The sequence below is a fragment of the Nematolebias whitei genome, chromosome 3 (assembly GCF_014905685.2).
Source record: "Nematolebias whitei isolate Nwh7 chromosome 3, NemWhi1, whole genome shotgun sequence".
Taxonomy (NCBI): Eukaryota; Metazoa; Chordata; class Actinopteri; order Cyprinodontiformes; family Rivulidae; genus Nematolebias; species Nematolebias whitei.
In genome coordinates this window covers 56,450,339-56,472,290 of record NC_056500.1, presented here as the reverse complement: position 1 = coordinate 56,472,290, position 21,952 = coordinate 56,450,339, and the positions used below count along the sequence as shown (strand labels likewise).

Genomic DNA, 21,952 nt, shown 5'->3' with positions numbered 1-21,952 from the left:
TATATATATATATATATATATATATATATACACACTGAAATAAACTATTACTTACTACTTGTTCTAACATTCCTAAAGGTAATTTTTCACTTATCTCGGGGCTTCAGGGTACAGATCCCCCACAATAAATGAGGAACTGCTGTAATCTAAAAGATGTGAAAAGAAATGTAAACTTGTTGTCAGTCACTTTGAGTGGATTTTCTCACTCATTTTGTCCAGATCTCATTGTTGAGCATGGAGAAATTTATCAGAGATTTTTGCTAATTTTGTCTGCCTTTTAATGTACGGCTAAGCACACTTTTCCTGATAAAGCTGCACATCATGATTGCATGTTGTTTTACGTTTCTTCTTAGCAGAAATCATAAATAGGAAAAACATGTATAAATTACTATTATTCATATTATTATTATTATTATTATTATTATGCTTACAACTATTTTACTTCTTCAATTTTTTCATGTAGGAAATGCCTCACAGCAGTGATGAAACAGAACACGCTGAATATCCCAGGAGGGCTCTGTGTGTCAGGAGCACCACCCACTCCACCACCTAAACAGTTTTGGAAAAAGTGAGATTGCTCTCCCTCCCCCATAAATAAATCATTTGAGAAAACTATACTTAACAGGCAATATAAAAACAGAAGGCATGTTCAGTTCAATTCAGTATTTAAATAGTGCCAAGTCACAAGTGAAGTCATCTCAGAGAACTGAACAGAAACATATTCACCAGGCAGATAGGCAAAGCATTTATAGCTTTCAAAAATTATGACTCCCATTTATTGTAAAATAAAAAATACAAATAATACCACTCCACAGCAAAATGTTTTTCAAGTACCTACCATAAACTTTTAGATGTGAATAGGCAAATTTCTCCATCTGGCCACTGGAAGCAGTACAGGTGAACTTTCCAGCGTGGTCCATTGTCACGTTCTCCACTATCAGCGTGTTGGACAGCTCCAGAGAGTTCCACAGCTTCTTTTTTTGTGATACTGTGTGGGACAGCCTCAAACCATCCTCCGAGTTCTGTGGCAGGAGACCATAAACTTAGTCATTTGACCAAAATTAACTTTTATACAATCTAAGTGTAATTTTCTCTGACAATGAGCTACTTGTTCCCTGAAATCACTCTGCTAGTCGATGTGACGTGCAATAGTTTGTCACATTAAGCTTATCTAATTTCTTTGCACAACGTATTATATTTTGCTGAGGACTGCCTGAAGGCAGCCACCTATTATTATCCACCTGAACAGGGTCTTACTCTTCCTTCAACTTTAATGCGGGCCAAACCACAAGTGTCCCCCGACAACTGTATATCAAAACGACCGGCTCATCGCCGTGATGTGTGCTATTACTTTTATTGGCATTTCGAGTTGCCATGGCTACGTAACTTGCCAACAAAGACGCCATTTTTCTCAAAGTAAAACACTGACCGAACTTTTCACAGCGTCAAACAGCCACATTATTATTAGGTCTTTATTCATACAGGTTAGTTCCCATTGAGCCTCGAAGAGTCATTTACAAGAGAGACCTGTTACATACAGGCAGATGAGATGAAGAGGACACGAGGATGGAGGGAACCAAAAAAAATCATGTCTCACACCATTTCTTGGCTGGAAAACAGTATAAAAGTTGCAAAAACGAGCTTGCAACATAAAGCTGCAACATACACTGACATCATAATACATTTATGCATAGAGGTCATCAAAGCTAGTGAAATATCCATCAACACTCCAGAGAGTTCCAACGTTCTGATAAGATGGTACAGTGTCTATCAGCATCATGGTTCTGATAAGGCCACAGATGTCCTTGGGAGTGGGGGGACAGGCAGAGCTTCTAGTTTATGTATCCTCCAGGAGCAATTTGAGATAAGTTGGCCTGTCCAAGGTCAGCGGGGAGGTCAAATTCAGATAAACAACAATTGTTTGGGCTGCCAAACTCTGTTTTCTGTCTGCCTTCAAGTTCTGCTGGTACACTCAATGGTGAATCCAAACAGCCAGATTAGTGGACATTCCATCCGATCCGTGCTCGATTTAGCATTCTCCAAGATTGAATCCTTCATGCTGGCGAGTTCCAGGAGCCGCAAGTGGCCTACGATTCTCAGAAATCACATCCTGCTTGTGGCTGAGCTTGTTAAGCATCGGAGTTGGAGAGCTCGAGACACAGATTAGTCCTTCACATAAGGCTGGCAGCTTTACCATGGACAAAACTGCTGCTGACGTCTTCCTGAGTTGTCGATATCCTAGGTATCCACCGAGTCCAAAAAGCAGAAACCCTGTTATCATAAATCCAATCATGTACACATCTTCTACTCTACATTCTCCATGGACAGTACAGATGGGAGCACCATCTTCCTCTCACCCCAGGAATCAATGACATACCCAGCTGCGTGGGTCCGTTCAGGGCATGAGGGCTCTCCAACACCCTGTCTTCTGGTGGAATTTTTTTAATCAGTTGCGTTGAAGGACCAGCTGACCAAATCCATAATAATTTTCTATTCAGAAGACGTGTAAAGAGAGGCTCTGAGGTTGACAGGACAAGAGATCAAAAAAGCAGGAGGGCGGACGGGAGGGTAAGAGCGTCCGTCTTCGTCAAAGGCAAAAGAAAGAATGAGGACAGTGAGGTCACATGACCTAGACTGGAGGTCTCTGAGCAAAACGGTAAGTTGTTGAACAAACTCTTCCTAACACCCCATCTTTTAAGATACACATACATATTATATATCAACACGTAGGCATTTTTCTCATCTAAAGTTTAAAATGGCTGCCATGTGGCAGTAAGTTTCTCCAGGAACTTTCTAGTTCTGTTTCTTGTGCTTACTCTAGCACATATATGGTTAAGATGTTTTTTTTACCTCACTGGGATGTGATTGTTGTTGATACAAATAAAGAGAAAACTTTTTTTACGTTGCAATCTCACTGAATTCTCTTAGTGACCAAGCAGTCAGGAAACTGTGTTTCTAGATCTTGCACTGAACATTTTTGAAAATCAAGACTTGTTTTAGTGTGCACAGCTTGCTAAACTCTATTGTAGGCTGTGCACATTATTTCATTACTCACCTCTTAGCACTTTGAGATTTTTGTTAATGAAAAGTGCGTTACAAATTAAATCCATTATTATTATTATTATTATTACCTCCTCCCACACTGAACTCACCTCAGCCTACTTTGAACCCACCTTTCCACTCCCAAGTTTATGATTTAGTCTACTGGAGTACACTATAGAAATGAAGGTAGTCATTGAGCAGTTTTAGAGTAAATCATGTTGTTTTAGACCTGGACATTCAGGCCTGTGGTCTGTTTTCTGTCATTGATGACCTGTGCAGCTTTAGGGCTCTAAGAAATGAGACAAACTAAGTTAAGAAATTGTCACACAAATCTTTTGAACATGTTCAAATTCAAGTGAATTTTCTGCAAATCTCTGTGACTTGTGCAAAAATAAATAAATAAAATTGAGAACCACTGCAAATGTTTTAAGACATTTTGGAGACTCCGTAGAAATTCTGTCCTCCATCTAGTTGTGGTTCAGTGAGATATTTCCCTAAGAAGTTAGAACTTCAAAAACACTCATCACTTTTGCCCTCTGACTTGATGTTACAAAGAAATGCTGATGGACTCCTGAAAACAGGAAGTCACAAACTCTTCTTTTTTTTTTACAAACTAGAGGAAGTGAGAAACAGCAAATTCAGAAACTCTGCTTGTCATCAGTTAAAACTGTGTTCACAGCAGGAGGTCACATGAGTTTACTCTGTTTAGGAGCAGAGCTCTGGGCACTGACCTGGACCCCTCCAGAGTGCGTCCAGTTGAATTCGATGCCCACGTTGAGCTCGGTGTGAGCAGCGCAGCTGAGCACCAGCCGCTCCCCCACAGACAGCTTTTGTTGAACAGGGGTCAGGGTGAGGTCATAAATCTTGTATCCTGCGGAAAAGGGAGGGGAAGGCACGACAGTCGGTGGACATGCTATTGTTCTCCACAGTCCTGCTTACACTCGGTTTGTTTTACATGAGGAGGCAAAAATCACACGACTGCATGTAAATGGAGAATCAACAGCTGACGAACCCTTCTTAAAAGCTCATCCATCCCTGGATTTGGGCACACTCAGATCATGTGCACTTCCTAGTTTATGACTGGCTCTGGGGTTCAGGCATGCATGCATCATTACCCCCTGTGTAGGTATATACGCCCTGTTTTCATCAGACTTCCCCCACAACTTGCTCAGACTTTGTATTCTGTTGAACCTGTGATCTTCCATAGCATTGCTTGTTGCCCCAGAAGGCAGTTCTCTTTAAGTTTCTTGACTCCTCAATTATTTTGGAAAATTCACAACATATTTTCAGTCAAGTTCACTCTCTCAGAGAACCATACATGGATCTGTGAGTCACTTTCCATCTTACCGACAACAGCCACGATGTACAGAGGAGACTTAAAGGTCTCGTTTCCAATACGAGTCTGGCAGGACACCACACCGGCGTAGCTGATCAGATGAGTGGGTATAGTGAAGCCCTTCTTGGCGTCCCACACTGAGTCCTTGCCATCAGGATGCAGCTCCTTGATTGGGTACTTCTGACAAACAGAGAACTTCATTGATTTGAAACAAAATAAACCAAATTAAAGTCTGTAAACTTATATTCTGGTCCTAACTGATGAGATAGTGCCAGTCTGTTTTGTGTCTCTGTGTTCACTGAAAGCTATATGAAAGCAGTTTGTTCCTGGTGCCAGTGGCTCCCCCAGTTTTAAATTCAAAAGCCCGTTCCTTACAACGCTTTGAGAGACTAAAGATTTATAAGAGAATGGGAATGTCTGTTAAAAATTGGGGCTTGGAGTTTGAAAAAACATGCGATAATATCAAGCATCGGGAGTCTAAAGAACAATTGCTATTGAATGCACCACATCAAATAGTATTTTTGGAGGGTTAACTCTTGCTGCACAAGAGAAATAACATGTTTAACCTTTTGTCTTTATTAATTATTATTTGACTATGAGCGTGTCAGAAGGAGAAGTACTTTTTCAGGAGTTTCTATTCAAATTATGTTTATATTTGGAATAGCATTGGCTTGGCATTGTTTGAAGAAATGCATTTTACTTCCTGCTGTTCATGCCAGAACTCTAAAATAAGGTCTTATATTGAGAACTTTATTTTTATTTTTGAAAAAAATGTTTGTGTGATCCCACACAATATTGCAAGATCTTGCAAGATCAAGATTTGTCAACGCTGTGTGGAAAATGACTATTAGCTACTACCATGCTAAAACTTCGCCCAGTACCTGTAAAACAAACATTTTGCCATTTTTGTATTAGTTAAACTCGACTGGCTGTAGCAGCCAACTTGAAGGATCTACTCTAAAAGTGAATCAGTTGTGGAGATGGATCCGCTACTTTTTGGGAATTTCATTAAGATCGGTCCACACAGGGAAATAAACTCATGCACACACAGGCAGAAACATTATTGCCCACCATTCCCCTTTTGGTGGTGATAGTTGAACGTTCTCATACTAAAATAGAAATTATCTCATTTTTGTCCGTTTCAGAAGGTGTTCCATTATTTTAAAAGAAAGTATTTAAACGTCAGTTTAAGAGGTGAAACAGGAAGAAACCCTCCTTACAGTGTTAAGTGTAACGTTGAGATTTTCCAACGAGCCTCGGCAGGGAATCACCACCCTCTCTCCTTCACGAATGAAGACCACCTCAAACTCCTTCTCAGACGGCACAAACGGCATCTTGTAATCTAAAACAGAGAAAATAGCACTTTTTGGAAAAACAGTCAATTTAACAAAACCACTGAAGGTTTTCTCTAGATTCATTTGGTGAAATGTGTCATCTAAAATTATTTTAAATGAAACTTGAATAAACATTTGATTAATAAATAAGTTAAAAGTGATCGGGTCGAGGGTGAGGTTCTGCCTCAAGTGGAGGAGTTCAAGTATCCCGGGGTTTTCCTGGATTATTGAGCATGCATCAGAATATCCTGGGGTTTTGTTCATGAGTGAGGGAAGAATGGAGCGTGAGATTGACAGACGGATTGGTGCAGCGTCTGCAGTATTGTGGACTCTGTGCCGGTCCGTTGTGGTGAAGAGGGAGTTGAGCTGTAAGGCAAAGCTCTCTGTTTACTGGTCAGTCTACGTTCCTACCCTCACCTGTGGTCATGAGGTAGCGACCAAAAGAATGAGATTGTGGATACAGGCGGTTAAAATAAGTTTCCTCTGCAGGGTAACTGGACTCTCATTTAGAGACAGGGCGAGAAGTTCAGTTATCAGGAGAGACTCAGAGTAGAACCACTGCTCCTCCACATTAAGAGGAGCCAGTTGAGGTGGTTCGGGCATCTGGTAAGGATGCCCCTTGGACGCCTCCCGAGGGAGGGGCTTCAGGCATGTCCGACTGGGAGAAGATTCCAGGGAAGACCCAGGACACGTGGAGAGACTACGTCTCTCGGTTGGCCTGGGAACGCCTTTGGGTCCTAAGGAGAGCTGGAAGAGGAGCTGTGGAAAGAGATGTCTGGACCTCCCTGCTCAAGATGCTGCCCCGGAGACCTGACTTCGGAACAAGCGGAAGATGATGGATGGATGGATGGATGGATGGACGGACGGACGGACGGACGGATGGAAGTTTACCATGGACGAACACGTAAACTGCTGCTGCAGTCTTGCCGTCTTCAATTCTCAGGTCTCTGTAGAAACACTGATATTGTCCAGTTTCGTTGACAGTTGCGTTGATGATTGTCAGCGTTGTGCAGAAAAGTCCCGATCCGCTGCAGTCACTGGTAGAGAAGCGAGTGCTTGTCGGTGGGGTGTCCCACTTCAGGTACTGCCGACCTCTGCCAAAAGAGCACACACTGATTGTGATGCTGCACAGATGTAAGGACTGGTCATTGCTGGAGCACACAGAGGAGCATCATACCTGCATGTCAGTTCCAGGTTGTCAGATTTGTTCATCCGATGGGTGCCGTAGATGTTGAGTGTTGGTGGATCAGGCGTGAACCTCAGTTCAATGGCTGGAGGAACCAACAGGCATGTGAAGAAGAACAAACACATTAGAGTTGAAGGTACCAGCCTGCACAACCCGACAATACACGTCACCACTGCAACGCAACGTAATGAGGAAGTTTTAGAGTTGGATAGCAGACGCTGAAAGTGCAGGCAAAATATAATCTCAACTGAAGCGTCTTTTTGATCTTCAGGAGGCCTTTTTTTTCCACATCCACAGAAAATGGCAAAGCTGTGTCAAAACAGGAAGCAGGGGGAGATGGGCTGGGTCGAGCCCAATAGTCCTTCACAGTATGGACTAGGTGGAGGTTCCTGTTTCTGAGGACACGGGCTACCCACTGACTCCTCGTCAGGCACATAATGCATTGTATGGAAAAGAACAAGAACTTAACGAGGACGACAACACACACATCTGACACAGCTCATGGGCCCTAACTCCACATATTAAACACTTTTGAATAAAGTAAATATGAAATAAATTATTTTAACAGACATACAGCAGATTCAAAAAATGGGACTCCTTGTCCCAGTAAGACACATTTTAGGACAAATTACACTTTTTAAAAAATTAAACTCTTGTCTACAAGATATTATTTGAAATGTGTCAGAGTCAGTTTGCCAATCAATTGATCCTCCATCGCTTTGAATTTTGTCTAAAAACATACTGTGCTCTGTCCCACGGACTCAACATGGCAATCAGCCAAAGCAACAAGTGGACTGTATGTAGCACCTTTCTGTCCTATGAACATACTCAAAGCACAATTAACACATTGAACAAATTCGAGTGAAATGTTCAAGTCATCTGTGAGATTTTGACCTGGAAGGAGAAAGTCTGAATGTCCATCTGGAACCAAGCTCTTACAGAGAAACCTGCAGAAATGGATTCTGACTTGTCTCTGTAAAGTTTAAGTTCTGGTTCTTTGTGTGTCCTGCTTTGAAGCTGCAACAAGTGACAAAAGATTTTCTGTCTTCAAAACAAAGAGAACCTGTTTGATGACCAGCTCTCCTCATTCAGTTTGACAGAAAGCTGAAAATAACTTAAATAGAGGAGGACTCGCTGTGTCTTTGCTCTAAATGTAAAAAGGTTCACCTGAGTTTACCAATTGTTGTAAAAATTTAGATAAATCACAGTTTGACAATTTTCCCACCTGGTGGTTTTTATATGTATTTTCCAATTTAGATCATCGTTCTATGAAACGATCCCGAGAGCATGATGTCAGATTCTTACCAGCAACACAAATGATTTTCAGAATAATCCCGAGCAGCGGAATTACGGAGGCTGCCATCATCCGACAGAAGATGAAGTCTTCATCAGAGTCCTTAAGGTTTCACGGATGGAGAAAAAACTTGCGCTCTGATATTCCTTCAAGGGTTCATATCCGATCTGACAAAAACTCTGAGAGTCATGGAAGCTGGCAGGTTGGTGTTGGTCAGCGCGATGAGCAGACTGTTTCCCTCAGAGCTGCTGCCAAGGATGGAGGGAGGAGGAGGAGGCGGAGGAGGAGGAGGAGGAGGCGGAGGAGGAGGAGGAGGAGGAGGAGAACATGTCACTTCTGGTCCTAGTTTCAGAATGTTAGTGAAAAGGCTTCTATATTTTTTTATTCTGGTTTTAGTTGTGTTGCTTGTGTTTGTTTACCTGACCGGTCTACTTCTCACCGCCCCGCCCACTTTCACCTGAACAGGTGTTGTGCCGTAAAGTGATCAACCACCGCGGGAGCGCGCACAGCCCGTCAGTGTGTTTTCAGGGAGGAGTCGCTGTTTCAACTCTTCAAAGTTGAACAATGTGTCTCCGTTTACCTTTTTTTTTTCTCACCCAAAACTCGTGATATTCTCTCCATGAGTGAGAGAATATCACGAGTTACATTTATCACATTTCAGTACAGTCTTACTAATGTAACTCTTTGAAATGCTCAAATGTGAAAATAAATTGTTTTTTTGCGTCGAGTGTGTTTGTCTAGTTTGTCTTACATGTCCTGCTGCTTTTACTGTCCAAGTACTTTTAATTACAAAAATATCATAAATAGAAAGTGTCAAACCCAACAAACGTGATCACAGGAGCCCGAAGTTTATCAATGTGTGGTGTGTGTGTGTGTGTGTGTCCTTGTTTATGCTACTTTGTGAGGCCCATTTTTCCAACTTATACTACATTGTGGGGACCAACTGCTCCTTATGGGGCCCAAAGCCCGGGCCCCATAAGAAGAAGTCCCGTTGGTGGGTTAGGGGCTAGGTTTAGGACTAAGGTGTGAATTGAGGATGTGTTAGGTTTAGGGTTAGGTATGTACTGGTAATGGTTAGGTTATGGATAAAGGTCATGGTTAGGCTATAGAAATGAATGAAAAATGAATGGAAGTCAATGCAAAGGCCCCACAAAGATAGCAAAACAAACCTGTGTGTGTGTGTGTGTATGTATGTATATATATATATATATATATATATATATATATATATATATATATATATATATATATAGCTATTATATAACTTTGTTAAATTAAAAAATATAGACATTTGACACCACAAATTACTTTATGTGCCATGTTTATAGCCAAAAATCTATTATGGTTTGTAATTAAACAGTGACACCGGGTTTTTCCTCTTGAAATCACTTTGTCTCACTCACAGAGATTACATGATTCAAGCTCAGGCATTAGAAAATAAGATGAGGAATGAGATCATCAGAGCTACAGCACTGGTTGAACATCTGGGAGATAAAGTTAGAGACACCAGACTGAGATGATCTGAACATGTCCAGAGGAGGGACAGTGGTTTGGACATGTCCAGAGGAGGGACAGTGGTTTGGACATGTCCAGAGGAGGGACAGTGGGTCTATAGACGGATTATTTGTTTATCAACATGGCGGATGCGCGCGCAGCTGAAGTGCAGAAAGAGTTTATTTTAGTTTATTTATTACCAGGAGCTGTCGATTAAAATGAAAGTCACAACAGATTATGTGACTCGTTTTACTGAGAAATCTATGAGAAACATTGAAAACAGTCAGACCCGCCTCTGTGCACGTTATTTTTATTTTGTTTTTTATTTTATACATTTTATTACATGATGTTGAAAAGGTGAATAGGTGATGCTCATTACGTCTCAAGAAGAACCACGAATGTTATTATCAAGTTCAGCTTCACAGTGTGTGGCCTCCTGTCCTGTGGACCCAGCAGGATCCACTGGTGCAGCCACAGATGATCAAATGATGAACACTGTCCTCCACATACATGAACAGTTATTCATACAAAGTAATATTGTAAAAGAAAGAAGCTAAAAACAATCCACTTTGACACATATCATTTATTGTAACTTTTCCTGTTAACATTCAGTTTTAACTTTTCCTTCAAATCATTCTGTGCACGTTTAAAAAAAAGAAATGGTTATTTTGTTGTTACTTTTTAATGACATTACTTATGTACAAACAAGAAATAAAAAGTTTTTGATGTATCCTTAACTCTTGAATACTTCAACAAGATATTTACAGTTTATTTTCTAAGAACTATACAGTCCCAAATGCGTGTTAACACTGCACACACAGTTACAACGTCATCTAATAGATTAAAGGTTTCAAAGTCTGAGACATAACAGGGAGACAACCAACTTGTCAAAATGTTGGAAATGTCACATTCAGTAACATTAAATCTGAACGTATTATCTTTATTGGTGAGCCCTAAATGCAGTTTTCATGAGGATGGACAGTATGGTCCATTGTTTGGACATCTGCTGGGGGTTTATCTTTTTCTCTTGTAGCTGACACAGAAGAGAACAATCATTAGGTACAGCAGGAAAACATCACTTTACTTTGTTGAACACAGGTTTATTACAGCCTCAGTACAAATCAGTATCTCTCTACTTACTGCTCCAATTTTCCATCGTTGTCTTTGTCGAACTTTGTCGAGTAGGAGAAGATGGACGGGACAAAGCCAGGACTGTCGATGTCTTCAGAGTCCACTCCTGTACAAATAAAGTGTATTCCAGTGACTGACGTTAATTAAAACAGCACACGGTTGGCCAGCGCTAACTGGCATAGCATGTGTTAGCATACAACTTAACAGTAACAAGTTTCTGGGTGTCATCATTGATGAAAAACTGACATGAAACCTCACATAAATAAATTAAGAACAAAAATATATAAATCTATTGCAGTACTGTACAAAGTAAGGGAGTTACTCAATGATAAAGCTCTGTTTATGTTGTATAATGCAATAATTGTCCCACACTTAATTTACTGTATTGAAGTCTGGGGTAAAGCATGTAAAACAATTACAAATCCTATTTTTATTTTACAGAAAAGAGCTGTAAGAATCATCACTAGAAAATATTATAGACATCCATCAAATACATTGTTTTATAAACTGAAGATATTAAAATTCTATGACTTGGTTGATTATAATTTTTTACTGTTTATGTATAAGGCTCACAAAAACATACTGCCTTCAAATATTCAAGTAAATCGTGTTAAAAGGGAGAGTGGTTATTATCTCAAGGGGATAGATGTTTGTGAAGCATTGGTTTCGTACCAGTTTGAAGGAGTGGTCCACTATAATTCAGGGAATGTGGAATAGTCTGAAGGATGATGTTAAAACTGCCAGATCTATGTACATAATCAAGAAAATGTTAAAAGTTAGTTTTCTGAAAGAATATGGTAAAGTATAATGTGCATCTATACAAAGTGTTGTTTGAGTTGATGTTGTTTTTATTTAACTTTGTTTTTTTGTAAATTACTTTTGTTTGAATATATTCTGGGAATAAAGGGGCAGATGTCATAAGATTTATTCTTTTTCTGCTGCCTTTCATTTTATTTTTTGATTGTATATATATATATATATATATATATATTTGTTTTCTATTGTATGTAGTTATTTTGTTTTTAATGAAATGAGTAAATTCTAAATAAAAACAAATAAATAAATAAATGATTAGCAACTCTACTCAGCATCACTGAACTCAGATATCTTAGCTTGTAATCTAGGTTCATTCGTATTTGAGTGATCAATTGTTCATATTTTTGTATACGGGACACAATAACCAGTGATGCTTGTTAGCTAGTCAGCCCTTACCTGATATGAAGTGCTCGCTGCAGATTGTTGCATTTTTAATCATCTGCTCATTTAAATTAATTATTAAATACATCTCCTGTTAGCCTTGAAAGTGTGCGAGTTGAAGGAATTCTGTAAAACTTGCACATTTTATTGTTTTTATCAAAACGGTTGGTGCAACCTACAGCACAACAAGACATGATTGCTGCTTCTTTCTGCGACCGACATGAGCAGTATACCAGGAAGTGACCTGGAAGTGACGTTGACTGATAATCCGTCTATTGGTAGAAGGATGTTAGAAATGCAGCTGTCATGAAAAGACAAAGAGGAAGGCCAAAGAGGAGATATGGATGCAGTTAGAGAGGACATTCATTCAACCTTTATTTAAACCTTTATTTAGACCGGTTAGTCTCATTGAGCCTCACGAGGACTCATTTGCAAGAGAGACCTGTTGAAACAAAGAAGACAGAAGAGGTACAGACAACAATAGACAATCATGTAAAAACATATCAAATGAAAAGTAAATAGAAGAAATGATATAAAAAGCAAAACAAAAGGCAGCTACATTATAAAGAGATATAAAATACTAAAAACAGGAACATGTCTGCATTAGTTTTTGCCAGGAACTTAGACGTTGTATCCATGTGCAGTAGCCAAAGGCAGGGATCTTGGAGCTTTGACCCTGGCTTACCAAAGCTGGCTCTTGGGACATGAAACGTGACCTCTCTGGTGGGGAAGGAGCCTGACCTTGTGCATGAGGTTGAGGAGTACCGACTAGATATAGTTGGGCTCACCTTGATGCATAGCATGGGCTCTAGAACCAATCTCCTTGAGAGGGTCTGTACCATATTCCACTCTGGAGTTGCCCATGATGAGAAGCGCCGAGCTGGTGTGGGTATACTCTTAGCCCCCTGACTTGGTGCCTGTGTGTTGGAGTTATCCCCGATAGATGAGAGGGTAGTTTTCCTGTGCCTTTGGGTGGGGGGGACGGACTCTGACTGTAGTTTGTACCTATGTGCCGAATAGCAGTTCAGAGTATCTGGCCTTCTTGGAGTCCTTAGTGGGGGTGCTGGAAGGTGCACCAACTGAGGACTCCTTTATTCTGCTGGGGGATTTCAATGCCCATGTGGGTAATGACACTGTGACCTGGATGGGCGTGATTGGGAGAAACAGATTCTCTGATCTGAACTCGAGTACTGTTCTGTTGATGGATTTCTGTGATAGTCATTGGGCATCAAAAGACATGGGCATCAAAGTTGAGTTGGTTGGCTCCATCATGAACACCATGTTCGAACATAAGGGTGTTCTTAAGTGCACTTGACACCAGGACACCCTAGGTCATAGATCAATGACTGACTTCATAGTCGTGTCATCTGGTTTGCGGCCATTTGTTTTGGACACTCGGGTGAAGAGAGGAGCTGAGCTGTCAACTGATCACTACCTGGTAGTGAGTTGGATCAGATGCCAGGAGAAGATGCCGGACAGACCTGGTAGACCTAAATGTGTAGTGAGGGTTTGCTGGGGACGCCTGGCAGAAGAACCCATCAGAAAAATCTTCAACTCACACTTCCGGGAGAGCTTTAACTGCAACCCAGCTGAGGTGGGGAACATTTAGTCCGAGTGGGCCGTGTTCCGCAACTCAGTTGTTGAAGTGGCTGCCTTGAGCTGTGGTCGCAAGGTTGTTGATGCTTCTTGTGGTGGCCATCCTCAAACTCATTGGTGGACACCCCTGGTTAGGGAGGCTGTCAATCTGAAGAAAGAGTCGTATCGGTCCTTGTTGGCTGGTGTGACTCTGGAAACAGCTGAGGAGTACCAGAGGGCCAAGCGATCTGCAGCCTTGGCTGTTGCTGAGGCAAAAGCTCGGATGTGAGAGGAGTGTGGTGAGACCCTGGATAACGACTCTCAGTCAGCTCCAAGGAGATTCTGGCAAACCATCAGGTGGCTGAGGAGGGGAAAAAAGTGCATTACTAACATTGTATTCAATGAAAGTTGAGTGCTGTTGACCTCATCCAGTGATGTCATCGGGAGGTGGGAGGAATACTTCTTGGACCTTCTCAATCTCACTGGCACGTCTTACATGGAGGAAGAGTAGTCAGGGGACTTTGGGGTTGGTCTGTCCATAACCGTGGCTGAGGTTGCAGAGGTAGTTAAAAAGCTCCATGCTGGCTGGGCTCTGGGGGTGGATGAGATTTGCCATGATTTCCTAAAGGCTCTGGATGTTGTGGGGCTGTCATCTTGGTTTACATGCCTTTACGACATCGCATGGACTTCTGGAGCAGTGCCACTGGATTGGCAAACTGGGGTTCTGATTCCCCTCTTCAAAAAGGGGGACCGGAGAGTGTGCTTCAATTACAGGGGCATTACTTTCCTTAGCCTCTCTGGTAAGGTCTATTCAGGGGTACTGGAGAAGCAAGTCCGACTGTTCGTCGAACCTCAGATTTAGGAGTCACAATGCAGGTTCCACCCTGGCTGTGGAACACTGGACCATCTCTTTACCCTCACTAGGGTCCTCGAGGGCCTACATGTGTTTTGTGGAATTGGAGAAGGCATTAGACCTTTTTCCTCAGGGTACACTTGGGGGGGGGGGGGTGCTCCGTGAATATGGGATTTGGGGCCCATGGTTACGTGCTGTTCGGTCCCTATACAAGCAGTACAAGAGTTTGGTTCGCATTGCCAATAGTAAATCGGACCCTTCTGGATGGGAGTTGGACTCCACCAGGGCTGCCTGTTGTTACAGATTCTGTTCATAACTTTTATGGGCAGAACTTGTCGATGCAGCCAGGGGGCAGAGGGATTCTGGTTCATTGACCTCAGGATTCCATCTCTGCTCTTTGCAGATGATGTGGTCCTGTTGGCATCATTGTGCCATGATCTTAAACTCTCACTGGAGCAGTTTGCAGCCGAGTGTGAAGCGGCTGAGATGAGAATCAGCACCTCCAAATCTGAGGCCATGATTCTCAACCGGAAAAGGGTGGATTGCTCTCTTCAGGTGGAGGGTGAGGTTCTGACTCAAGTGGAGGATTTCAGGTATCTTGGGGTTTTGTTCACGAGTGAGGGAAGAATGGAGCATGAGATTGACAGATGGATTGGTGCAGCATCTGGAGTATTGTGGACTCTGTGCCAGTCCATTGTGGTGAAGAGGGAGCTGAGCTGTAAGGTAAAGCTCTCTGTTTACTGGTCAATCTATGTTCCTACCCTCACCTGTGGTCTCGAGTTCTGTGTAGTGACCGTAAGTATGAGATCGCGTATATAGGTGGTTGAAATGAGTTTCCTCTGTAGGGTAGCTGGACTCTCCCTTAGAGATAGGGTGAGAAGTTCAGTTATCCAGGAGAGACTCAGAGTAGAACCGCTGCTCCTTCACATTGAGAGGAGTCAGTTGAGGTGGTTCAGGCATCTGGTAAGGGTGCTCCCTGGGTGCCTCCTTACGGAGGTGCTTTGAGTATGTCAGACTGAGAGGAGACCTGGGGAAGACAAGACCCAGAACATGCTGAATAAACTTTGTCTCTCTGTTTGCCTGGGAATGCCTTGGAGTCCTCCCAGAAGAGCTAGAAGAGGTGGATGTGGAAAGAGATGTCTGGGCCTCCCTGCTCAAGCTGCTGCCCCCGCGTCCCAACTTTGGAACAAGTTGAAGATAATGGATGGGTGGATGGATGGATTAGAAGTTGTTTAAAATTCCTTAGAGAGGGCAAGGTCAAGAGCTTCAGATCTTTTTGCAATGTGTTCCAGGATACAGGGGCAGAGTAAGAGAAGGCCCTTTTGCCAAATTCGCTCTGCACTTAGGGTACACTGCATGTAATAATGTCCTGAGAATGCATTCTGTAGTTGCACTCACGTAGTTACATGTAGGAGGAGATATATGACGGCAACAGACCAAGAAGTGATTTAAAGGTGAAAATGTACCAGTCAGAGAGTATGTGTGAAGTTAATGATGACCAGTTAACCAGTGCAATAGTGGGTACGGTAGTTACAGCCAGTTATGAATCTTGCGCACCGTGATAGACAATGTCCAACATCTGCAGGGTGCTTGTAGGGGCATTCATGTAAATGTCACTGTAGTCATTGGAGGGGAGGAATGTAGCAGTTACAAGGCGTTTCCTAAAGTTCAGAGTTATACAGGGTCTTTTTCTGAAAAATGAATCTAGTTTTACTTTCATTCTCTTTACCAAGTTTTTGACGAGGCTTAAAAGAGAGAAAGACATGGGGGTAGTTAGAGTGAGGACAGAGTGACATGAGGATAAATCACTGTGGCGACCCCTGAAGATGGAAAAGCTGAAAGAAGAAGTCTAGGCAGTCCCCAACATTTTTTTAAATTTAACTAAATTTTTATAGCAAATTAGACAGTAAGACAGGCTGTGCGTGCTCCAGTGGTGGTTGATCACTTTTTGGCTCACCTGTTTGTTTTCCACCCAGGTGTTTGTGATTAGGTTCATTAGTTTGCCTCTGCTTATTCTTGGTTTATCCTCCCAGCCGTGGAGCCATTCATGCCATGTCCGATGCTTTCTGTGCCTGTTTCTAATACTGCTCCATCCATCCATCCATCCATCCATCCATCCATCCATCCATCCATCCATCCATCCATCCATTATCTTTGCCTGCATCTTTCTTTCTGGGTCGCAGGAGTCACTGGTGCCCATGTCCAGCCATGACTGTGCAAGAGGTGAGGTACACCCTGGACAGTTCACATGCTTCATTCCTGTGATTTTACTTGAGCTCCTCATGTCTAGTTTGCAGTCCTGGGTCTGTTCCCTCCTGCCACGTGATAACACACACACCACTGGTACCAGTGACCCCCACGATCCGAAAAGGAAGAAGCGGGTAAAGATAATGGATGGATGGATGTTTTAGACAGCATACCTCTTTTGAGTAGAGATAAGCGTTGCCTAAATTTAAAACTGTGGTGTCAGAAACATCTGTTTGTGAACTTCGTCACTTTAAGTTTGATGATGACAGTTTCCAGAGAGTTCAAATGGCCGTCAATATGAAGAATGTAGCTGTGTTTTGGTGCTGGCTTGGATTCAGAGTTTATCCACGTTTCCTGGCCTGGTCACTTCTACAGGGACCCTGCTCAGTGACCCACCTGCCCTTTCACCATCCATCATTTCCTGGACACTCCACATCAAGTGCTCTTCTGTAAAGCACTGCAAACAGAAACATTTTCAGTTTTTGTTGTGGAACAAAATTTGTTATGCAGTCACAGATAAAAAGGCGATACGCCCTCATTCATTTTAAAGGTTTTACATATCAGGATGTATCTAACCAGGTTGAGTCTTCTGTCTTCTGGACAGGTTATTTTTTTGTTGAAAAGTTTCGTCTTTTATCCAAAACACTTCTTCAGTCACAAGAGCTGCAACAAACTCAGTCTTATAAGCAGCACCTTCTCATAGTGGATCAACCAGTTTGCTGGAGACAGCCTAAACTAGCTGTTCACATGATGAAGCAGACCATCAGCTTAACGACTGATCGTTAGTGCCCTGATGGCCGCTTGCTATTCACAGAGGGCTGAGTGATACTAGCAATAACAGCATTGTAAGAGGGGACAGTTGAACATGGAGGCCTCCACCCCTGTTTAATGATGGACGGTTTCTTTTCACAAAGATGGCCTCCTTTACTCCTCTCTCAAACCATCGTTCCTCTCTGTCCAGGATGTGAACATCTTCATCCCTGAAAGAGTGACCGCTGGCCTGGAGATGAGTGTAAACCGCAGAGTCCTGGCCTGATGATGTTGATCTTCTGTGCTGGTCCATCCTTTTGGCCAGTGGCTGTTGAGTTTCCCCGATGTAAGACTGATCACAGCCCTCCTGACACTGAACAGCATACACAACATTACTCTGTTTGTGCCGGGGGACTGGATGGACCAGTCTTTGCCGTAATGTATTTTGTGGTTTTAAAGCCACTGGGACATCATGTTTATGTGGCAATCTCAGGAGTATGGATGTTATTCTTTTTTAAAGTTACAGCAACACCACCTTTCACGCTGACTTTCGCCCAAGGAAATAATTTCTATACCAAAAAGGCACTTAGGCTCATTTACAAACTAAGCAGTAGACTGCGTTCCAAGGTACAGAGTAAAAATGTATTAAAAACTTTATGTTAAAACCAAATTTAAAAAATGGAGGCAGCAGTAATGCTTAAAAATAAATGATCAGTCAAGACTGAGGCTTTCCAGAGGTCAGTCAGCAACAACAAAAAAGTCCAGATCGGCTAACTTGAAGTGGACCCACACAGGTAATGCATTGTGGAATCCTGATCAGGTGCACACAGCAGCACTGTCAGGTAACCCGGTAGTCAGTAAAACCAAAACGGAAATGACGGCAAGAGAAGCACGCTTGCTTATATAATGCACCCTCTCTTTGCGATTGCCCAGCCAGTTTACACTGCTGTAACCAGCTTTGGAGCAAGGCTAATAGTCATAATGCAAAATGTAGTAAATAAACGTCTCAGTTTCTCTGATACTCCCTCAACATACGGAATGACCACTGGTCTGGGTCTGGGTTCCTCCTTTTCACCTGATGGCTGACTGGAGTCCTGTTTGGGTTTCTTCTCTGCTTTCAGGAAGGCCCAGTTAGAATATCCACATTGCTCCAGAGCAGGGGTCTGCAACCTGCAGCTCTTAGGCCACATGTGGCTCTTTGGTGCCTTTGCAGCAGCTCTTTCAAGCTCTAATCAAAACTAAAATAAAACTGAATATTATGTTATTGCCAACAACAAAAATGGCTAGTTTTAGCAGATTTCTTGTCATTTTCAAATATGTTAAGAATAGTACAAATAAGGTGTAAAACATGTGGATTACATCATGCTAGTAGATTGTGTGCAACTTTAAGTCCACGTCCAGCCTCACAGCGTGATCTTTCTCTAAACTACCAGAATGTTTTGGAATATCTTCAAGACAAGCTGCTGAGAAGGAATATGGTGAGTAACTTTGATAACACTAAGAATAAAACACACAAAGTCAAAGTAAATGAAAATATTTATTTTTAGGATTTCTCCTTCTGCCTGGCTCCTGAGTTAGTGGGGATGCTGTCTGCTCTGTGGTACAGAGTCCTGATGACTCCTAACTTGTGCTCCAAAGGGTGATGGGAGTCAAACTGCAAATACTGGTCTGTGTGGGTGGGTTTGCGGTACACCTCAGTTTGCAAATGTCCTCTATCAGAGACTGAGACCTCACAGTCCAAGAAAGCCAACCTGCCATTTTTTACATCTTCTCGTGTGAACTTGATGTATTTATCCACAGAGTTGATGTGGTCAGTAAAATGTTGGACTTCCTGAGATTTAATTTTAACCCAGGTGTCGTCAACATACATGAACCAATGACTTGGTGGTGTCCCTGAAAAGGACATCAAGGCTCTCTTTTCTACCTCCTCCATGTACAGGTTGGCAACAATAGGAGAAACTGGAGACCCCATAGCACACCCATGTTTCTGCCTATAATATTGCTCCCCATATGTGAAGTAGGTTGACTGCAGGCACAGTTTCAAGAGTTGACACAGTTGTTCTGTGGAAAGCGTGGTCCTGCTGCTCAGAGTGGTGTCTGATTTTAATCTTAAACTGACCACCTCTACTGCATCATCAACAGGAATGCACGTAAAGAGTGATGTGACATCAAAAGAGACCATTGTTTCATCAGTCTCCATGATGACATCCCTCACCTTATCCACAAAGTCCATGGTGTTCTGTATGTGGTGTTCTGAGCTGCCAACTAAAGGGATGAGTACAGACGCCAGATACTTGGAAACATTGTAAGTGACAGAGTTAATCATGCTAACAATAGGTCTTAAAGGTACACCTTGTTTGTGGATTTTAGGTAAACCATACAGACTAGGTGTGGCCTCCCCTGGGTACAGTCTGTGGTACAGAATACGGTCAATGGCCTTGTCCTGCTCCAAAATTTTCAGGCAATCTATTAACTTCTTCTTGTAACCACTTCCTGGATCTCTTTTCAGAGGTTCATAAGTGGTTAAGTCACTAAGGAGTGTCATAACCTTCTCATGTAATTATTTCTGGTTCAAAATCACTGTACATCAGGAAACAAAGCAGCTACTGCCCTAAAGGATGGCCCAGCTTTGGCTTTGGAAGAATGGAGACACTGGTTAGAGCAGGGGTGTCAAACTCATTTACAAAAGTGGGCCAAAATTAAGACCTTTTTTAAACTAAGGGCCTATTTCAAAATCTGCATTAACTCAAGTCAAGGTACCGGACATATTTTTTTGGTTACAGGTTCCTCAACAAGAGTTTGATTGGTCTCATTTGACGTTCTCTGTTGCACATTTGACATCATAATCAAAGTTTACTGATTAAAATTTAAGTGAAAAAAGTATTTTATGTTTCACATATCATCTTGGGGGCCAGATAAGATATCAACGAGGGCCACATTTGGCCCCCGGGCCTTGAGTTTGACACATGTGGGTTAGAGGGACCCATGCACCCAATCACAAAACCAGGTTTATGTACAATCTGCCAGATGTGTCAGTTTTGACAGAGTTGTTTTAGGAAGGCAGGAATCCTGATTTGTTCTTGTGTCTTGATTTCATGTAATTTATGGATTTATGCAAAAATAGGTTCTATATTGAAATTGTTAACCAGGATCATCCAGAATCACATAAGAACCCTCAAAACCACTGTTCATTATGAATATTTGTATCTCAGTTCTGATCCGTCATAGCTCTTACTTTTACTACTGTGGTTCTCCTCTTTCAAAAGATTATTTTCACCCCTCCAACTTTTATGTACTTTAATTCAGTTCAAATTTATGAAACTTTGTGAACATAATAGGCATTTTTACTTAACTTTAATATTGTGATGCAATGTTGGTAACAAGATATTTTACGAACGTATATTGCAACAGGGAATCAGACTGATATAGATTTTGTTTCTATATTTACAAGTGCTATGTGTTGTCATCATTGTACGTTTTCATACAATGACAAAATTAGTTCTCTGCGTTTAACCCATCACTCCTGAGATACACCCAGGTGGAGCAGTGGGCAGCTGTGTAGGCGCCCGGGGAGCAATTAAGGGTTGGTAAATGGTAAATGGTAAATGGTAAATGGTAAATGGACTGTACTTATAAAGCTCCTTTCTATCTGATCAAGATACTCAAAGCTCTTTACAACAATCTGTGCCCTCATTTACCCATTCATACAGCTCTATACTAGATCTCTACAAAGAATAATCAGAGCTTTATCACATTCATGCACTGATGGGACACACATCGGAGGCAATGAGGGGTTCAGTGTCTTGCCCAGGGACACTTCGGCATGTGAGTACTGGTGGAATTGAACCCTCAACTCTTGCATTGGAGGACAAGTGCTCTAACCACTCAACCACAGCCGCCCCAGATTGGGTGTCTTGCTCAAGGACACCACGGCATGTGGGCATGGCAGGGAGTCAAGCCGCAACTTTCTGGTTATTCTTGCCTCTACCATCTCAGCACCCCATCTGGACTGGGCAGCATCTAATGTAGTGTCTAAAAAAGTTAAGTCAGGTCCTCTGGACGGGCTCAAATAAACAAAAAAAATGTAGAAACGTTTCGTCTTTCATCCAAAAGACTTCTTCAGTCTGAGGACCAGACATAACTGTTTTAGATTTTTCTCCCTGGATTATTGAGCAGCATCAGGATATCTAATGTAGTGGTTTCCCTTTTTTTCCCGGGTAATGTCAGAATAAACGAGGGCCCCCACCAAAGGTCTGGTGTCAGCTTCATAACCCAAATACAAAGCAGAAGACAACCAGATCCAACATGCTCCATTGTAGCTTGTGTCACAATCACCTTTATTGTGTCAAATGTGTTACACATAGATTTTGTTTTGTACGTTGTCGGTGGACAAATGTTGACTGTTTAATCAAACCAAGGGAAGAATAATAAGAAATAACCTTTGGTAAAATATCCAACTGTGATGCTTAATCCTTGCAGCAACACAAATATGTACAAGACTTTACAAAGTTAC

At 42.0% G+C, this 21,952-nt stretch overlaps 1 protein-coding gene across 1 annotated transcript in view; it reads right to left on the bottom strand.

Annotated features, from left to right (window-relative positions):
* The window catches only part of kdr (kinase insert domain receptor (a type III receptor tyrosine kinase)), a 45,288-nt gene extending 36,870 nt beyond the window's left edge, over positions 1-8,418 (bottom strand). Inside the window, exons 1-7 of the mRNA XM_037675050.1 lie at positions 8,204-8,418; positions 6,890-6,983; positions 6,604-6,806; positions 5,599-5,720; positions 4,390-4,558; positions 3,774-3,913; positions 839-1,022 (exon numbers count right to left, since the gene is read on the bottom strand). Coding sequence (XP_037530978.1) covers positions 839-1,022; positions 3,774-3,913; positions 4,390-4,558; positions 5,599-5,720; positions 6,604-6,806; positions 6,890-6,983; positions 8,204-8,264 — 973 coding nt within the window. The 5' untranslated portion in view covers positions 8,265-8,418. The remainder of the gene's footprint in view (positions 1-838; positions 1,023-3,773; positions 3,914-4,389; positions 4,559-5,598; positions 5,721-6,603; positions 6,807-6,889; positions 6,984-8,203) is intronic.
* Positions 8,419-21,952: the final 13,534 nt, after the last annotated feature.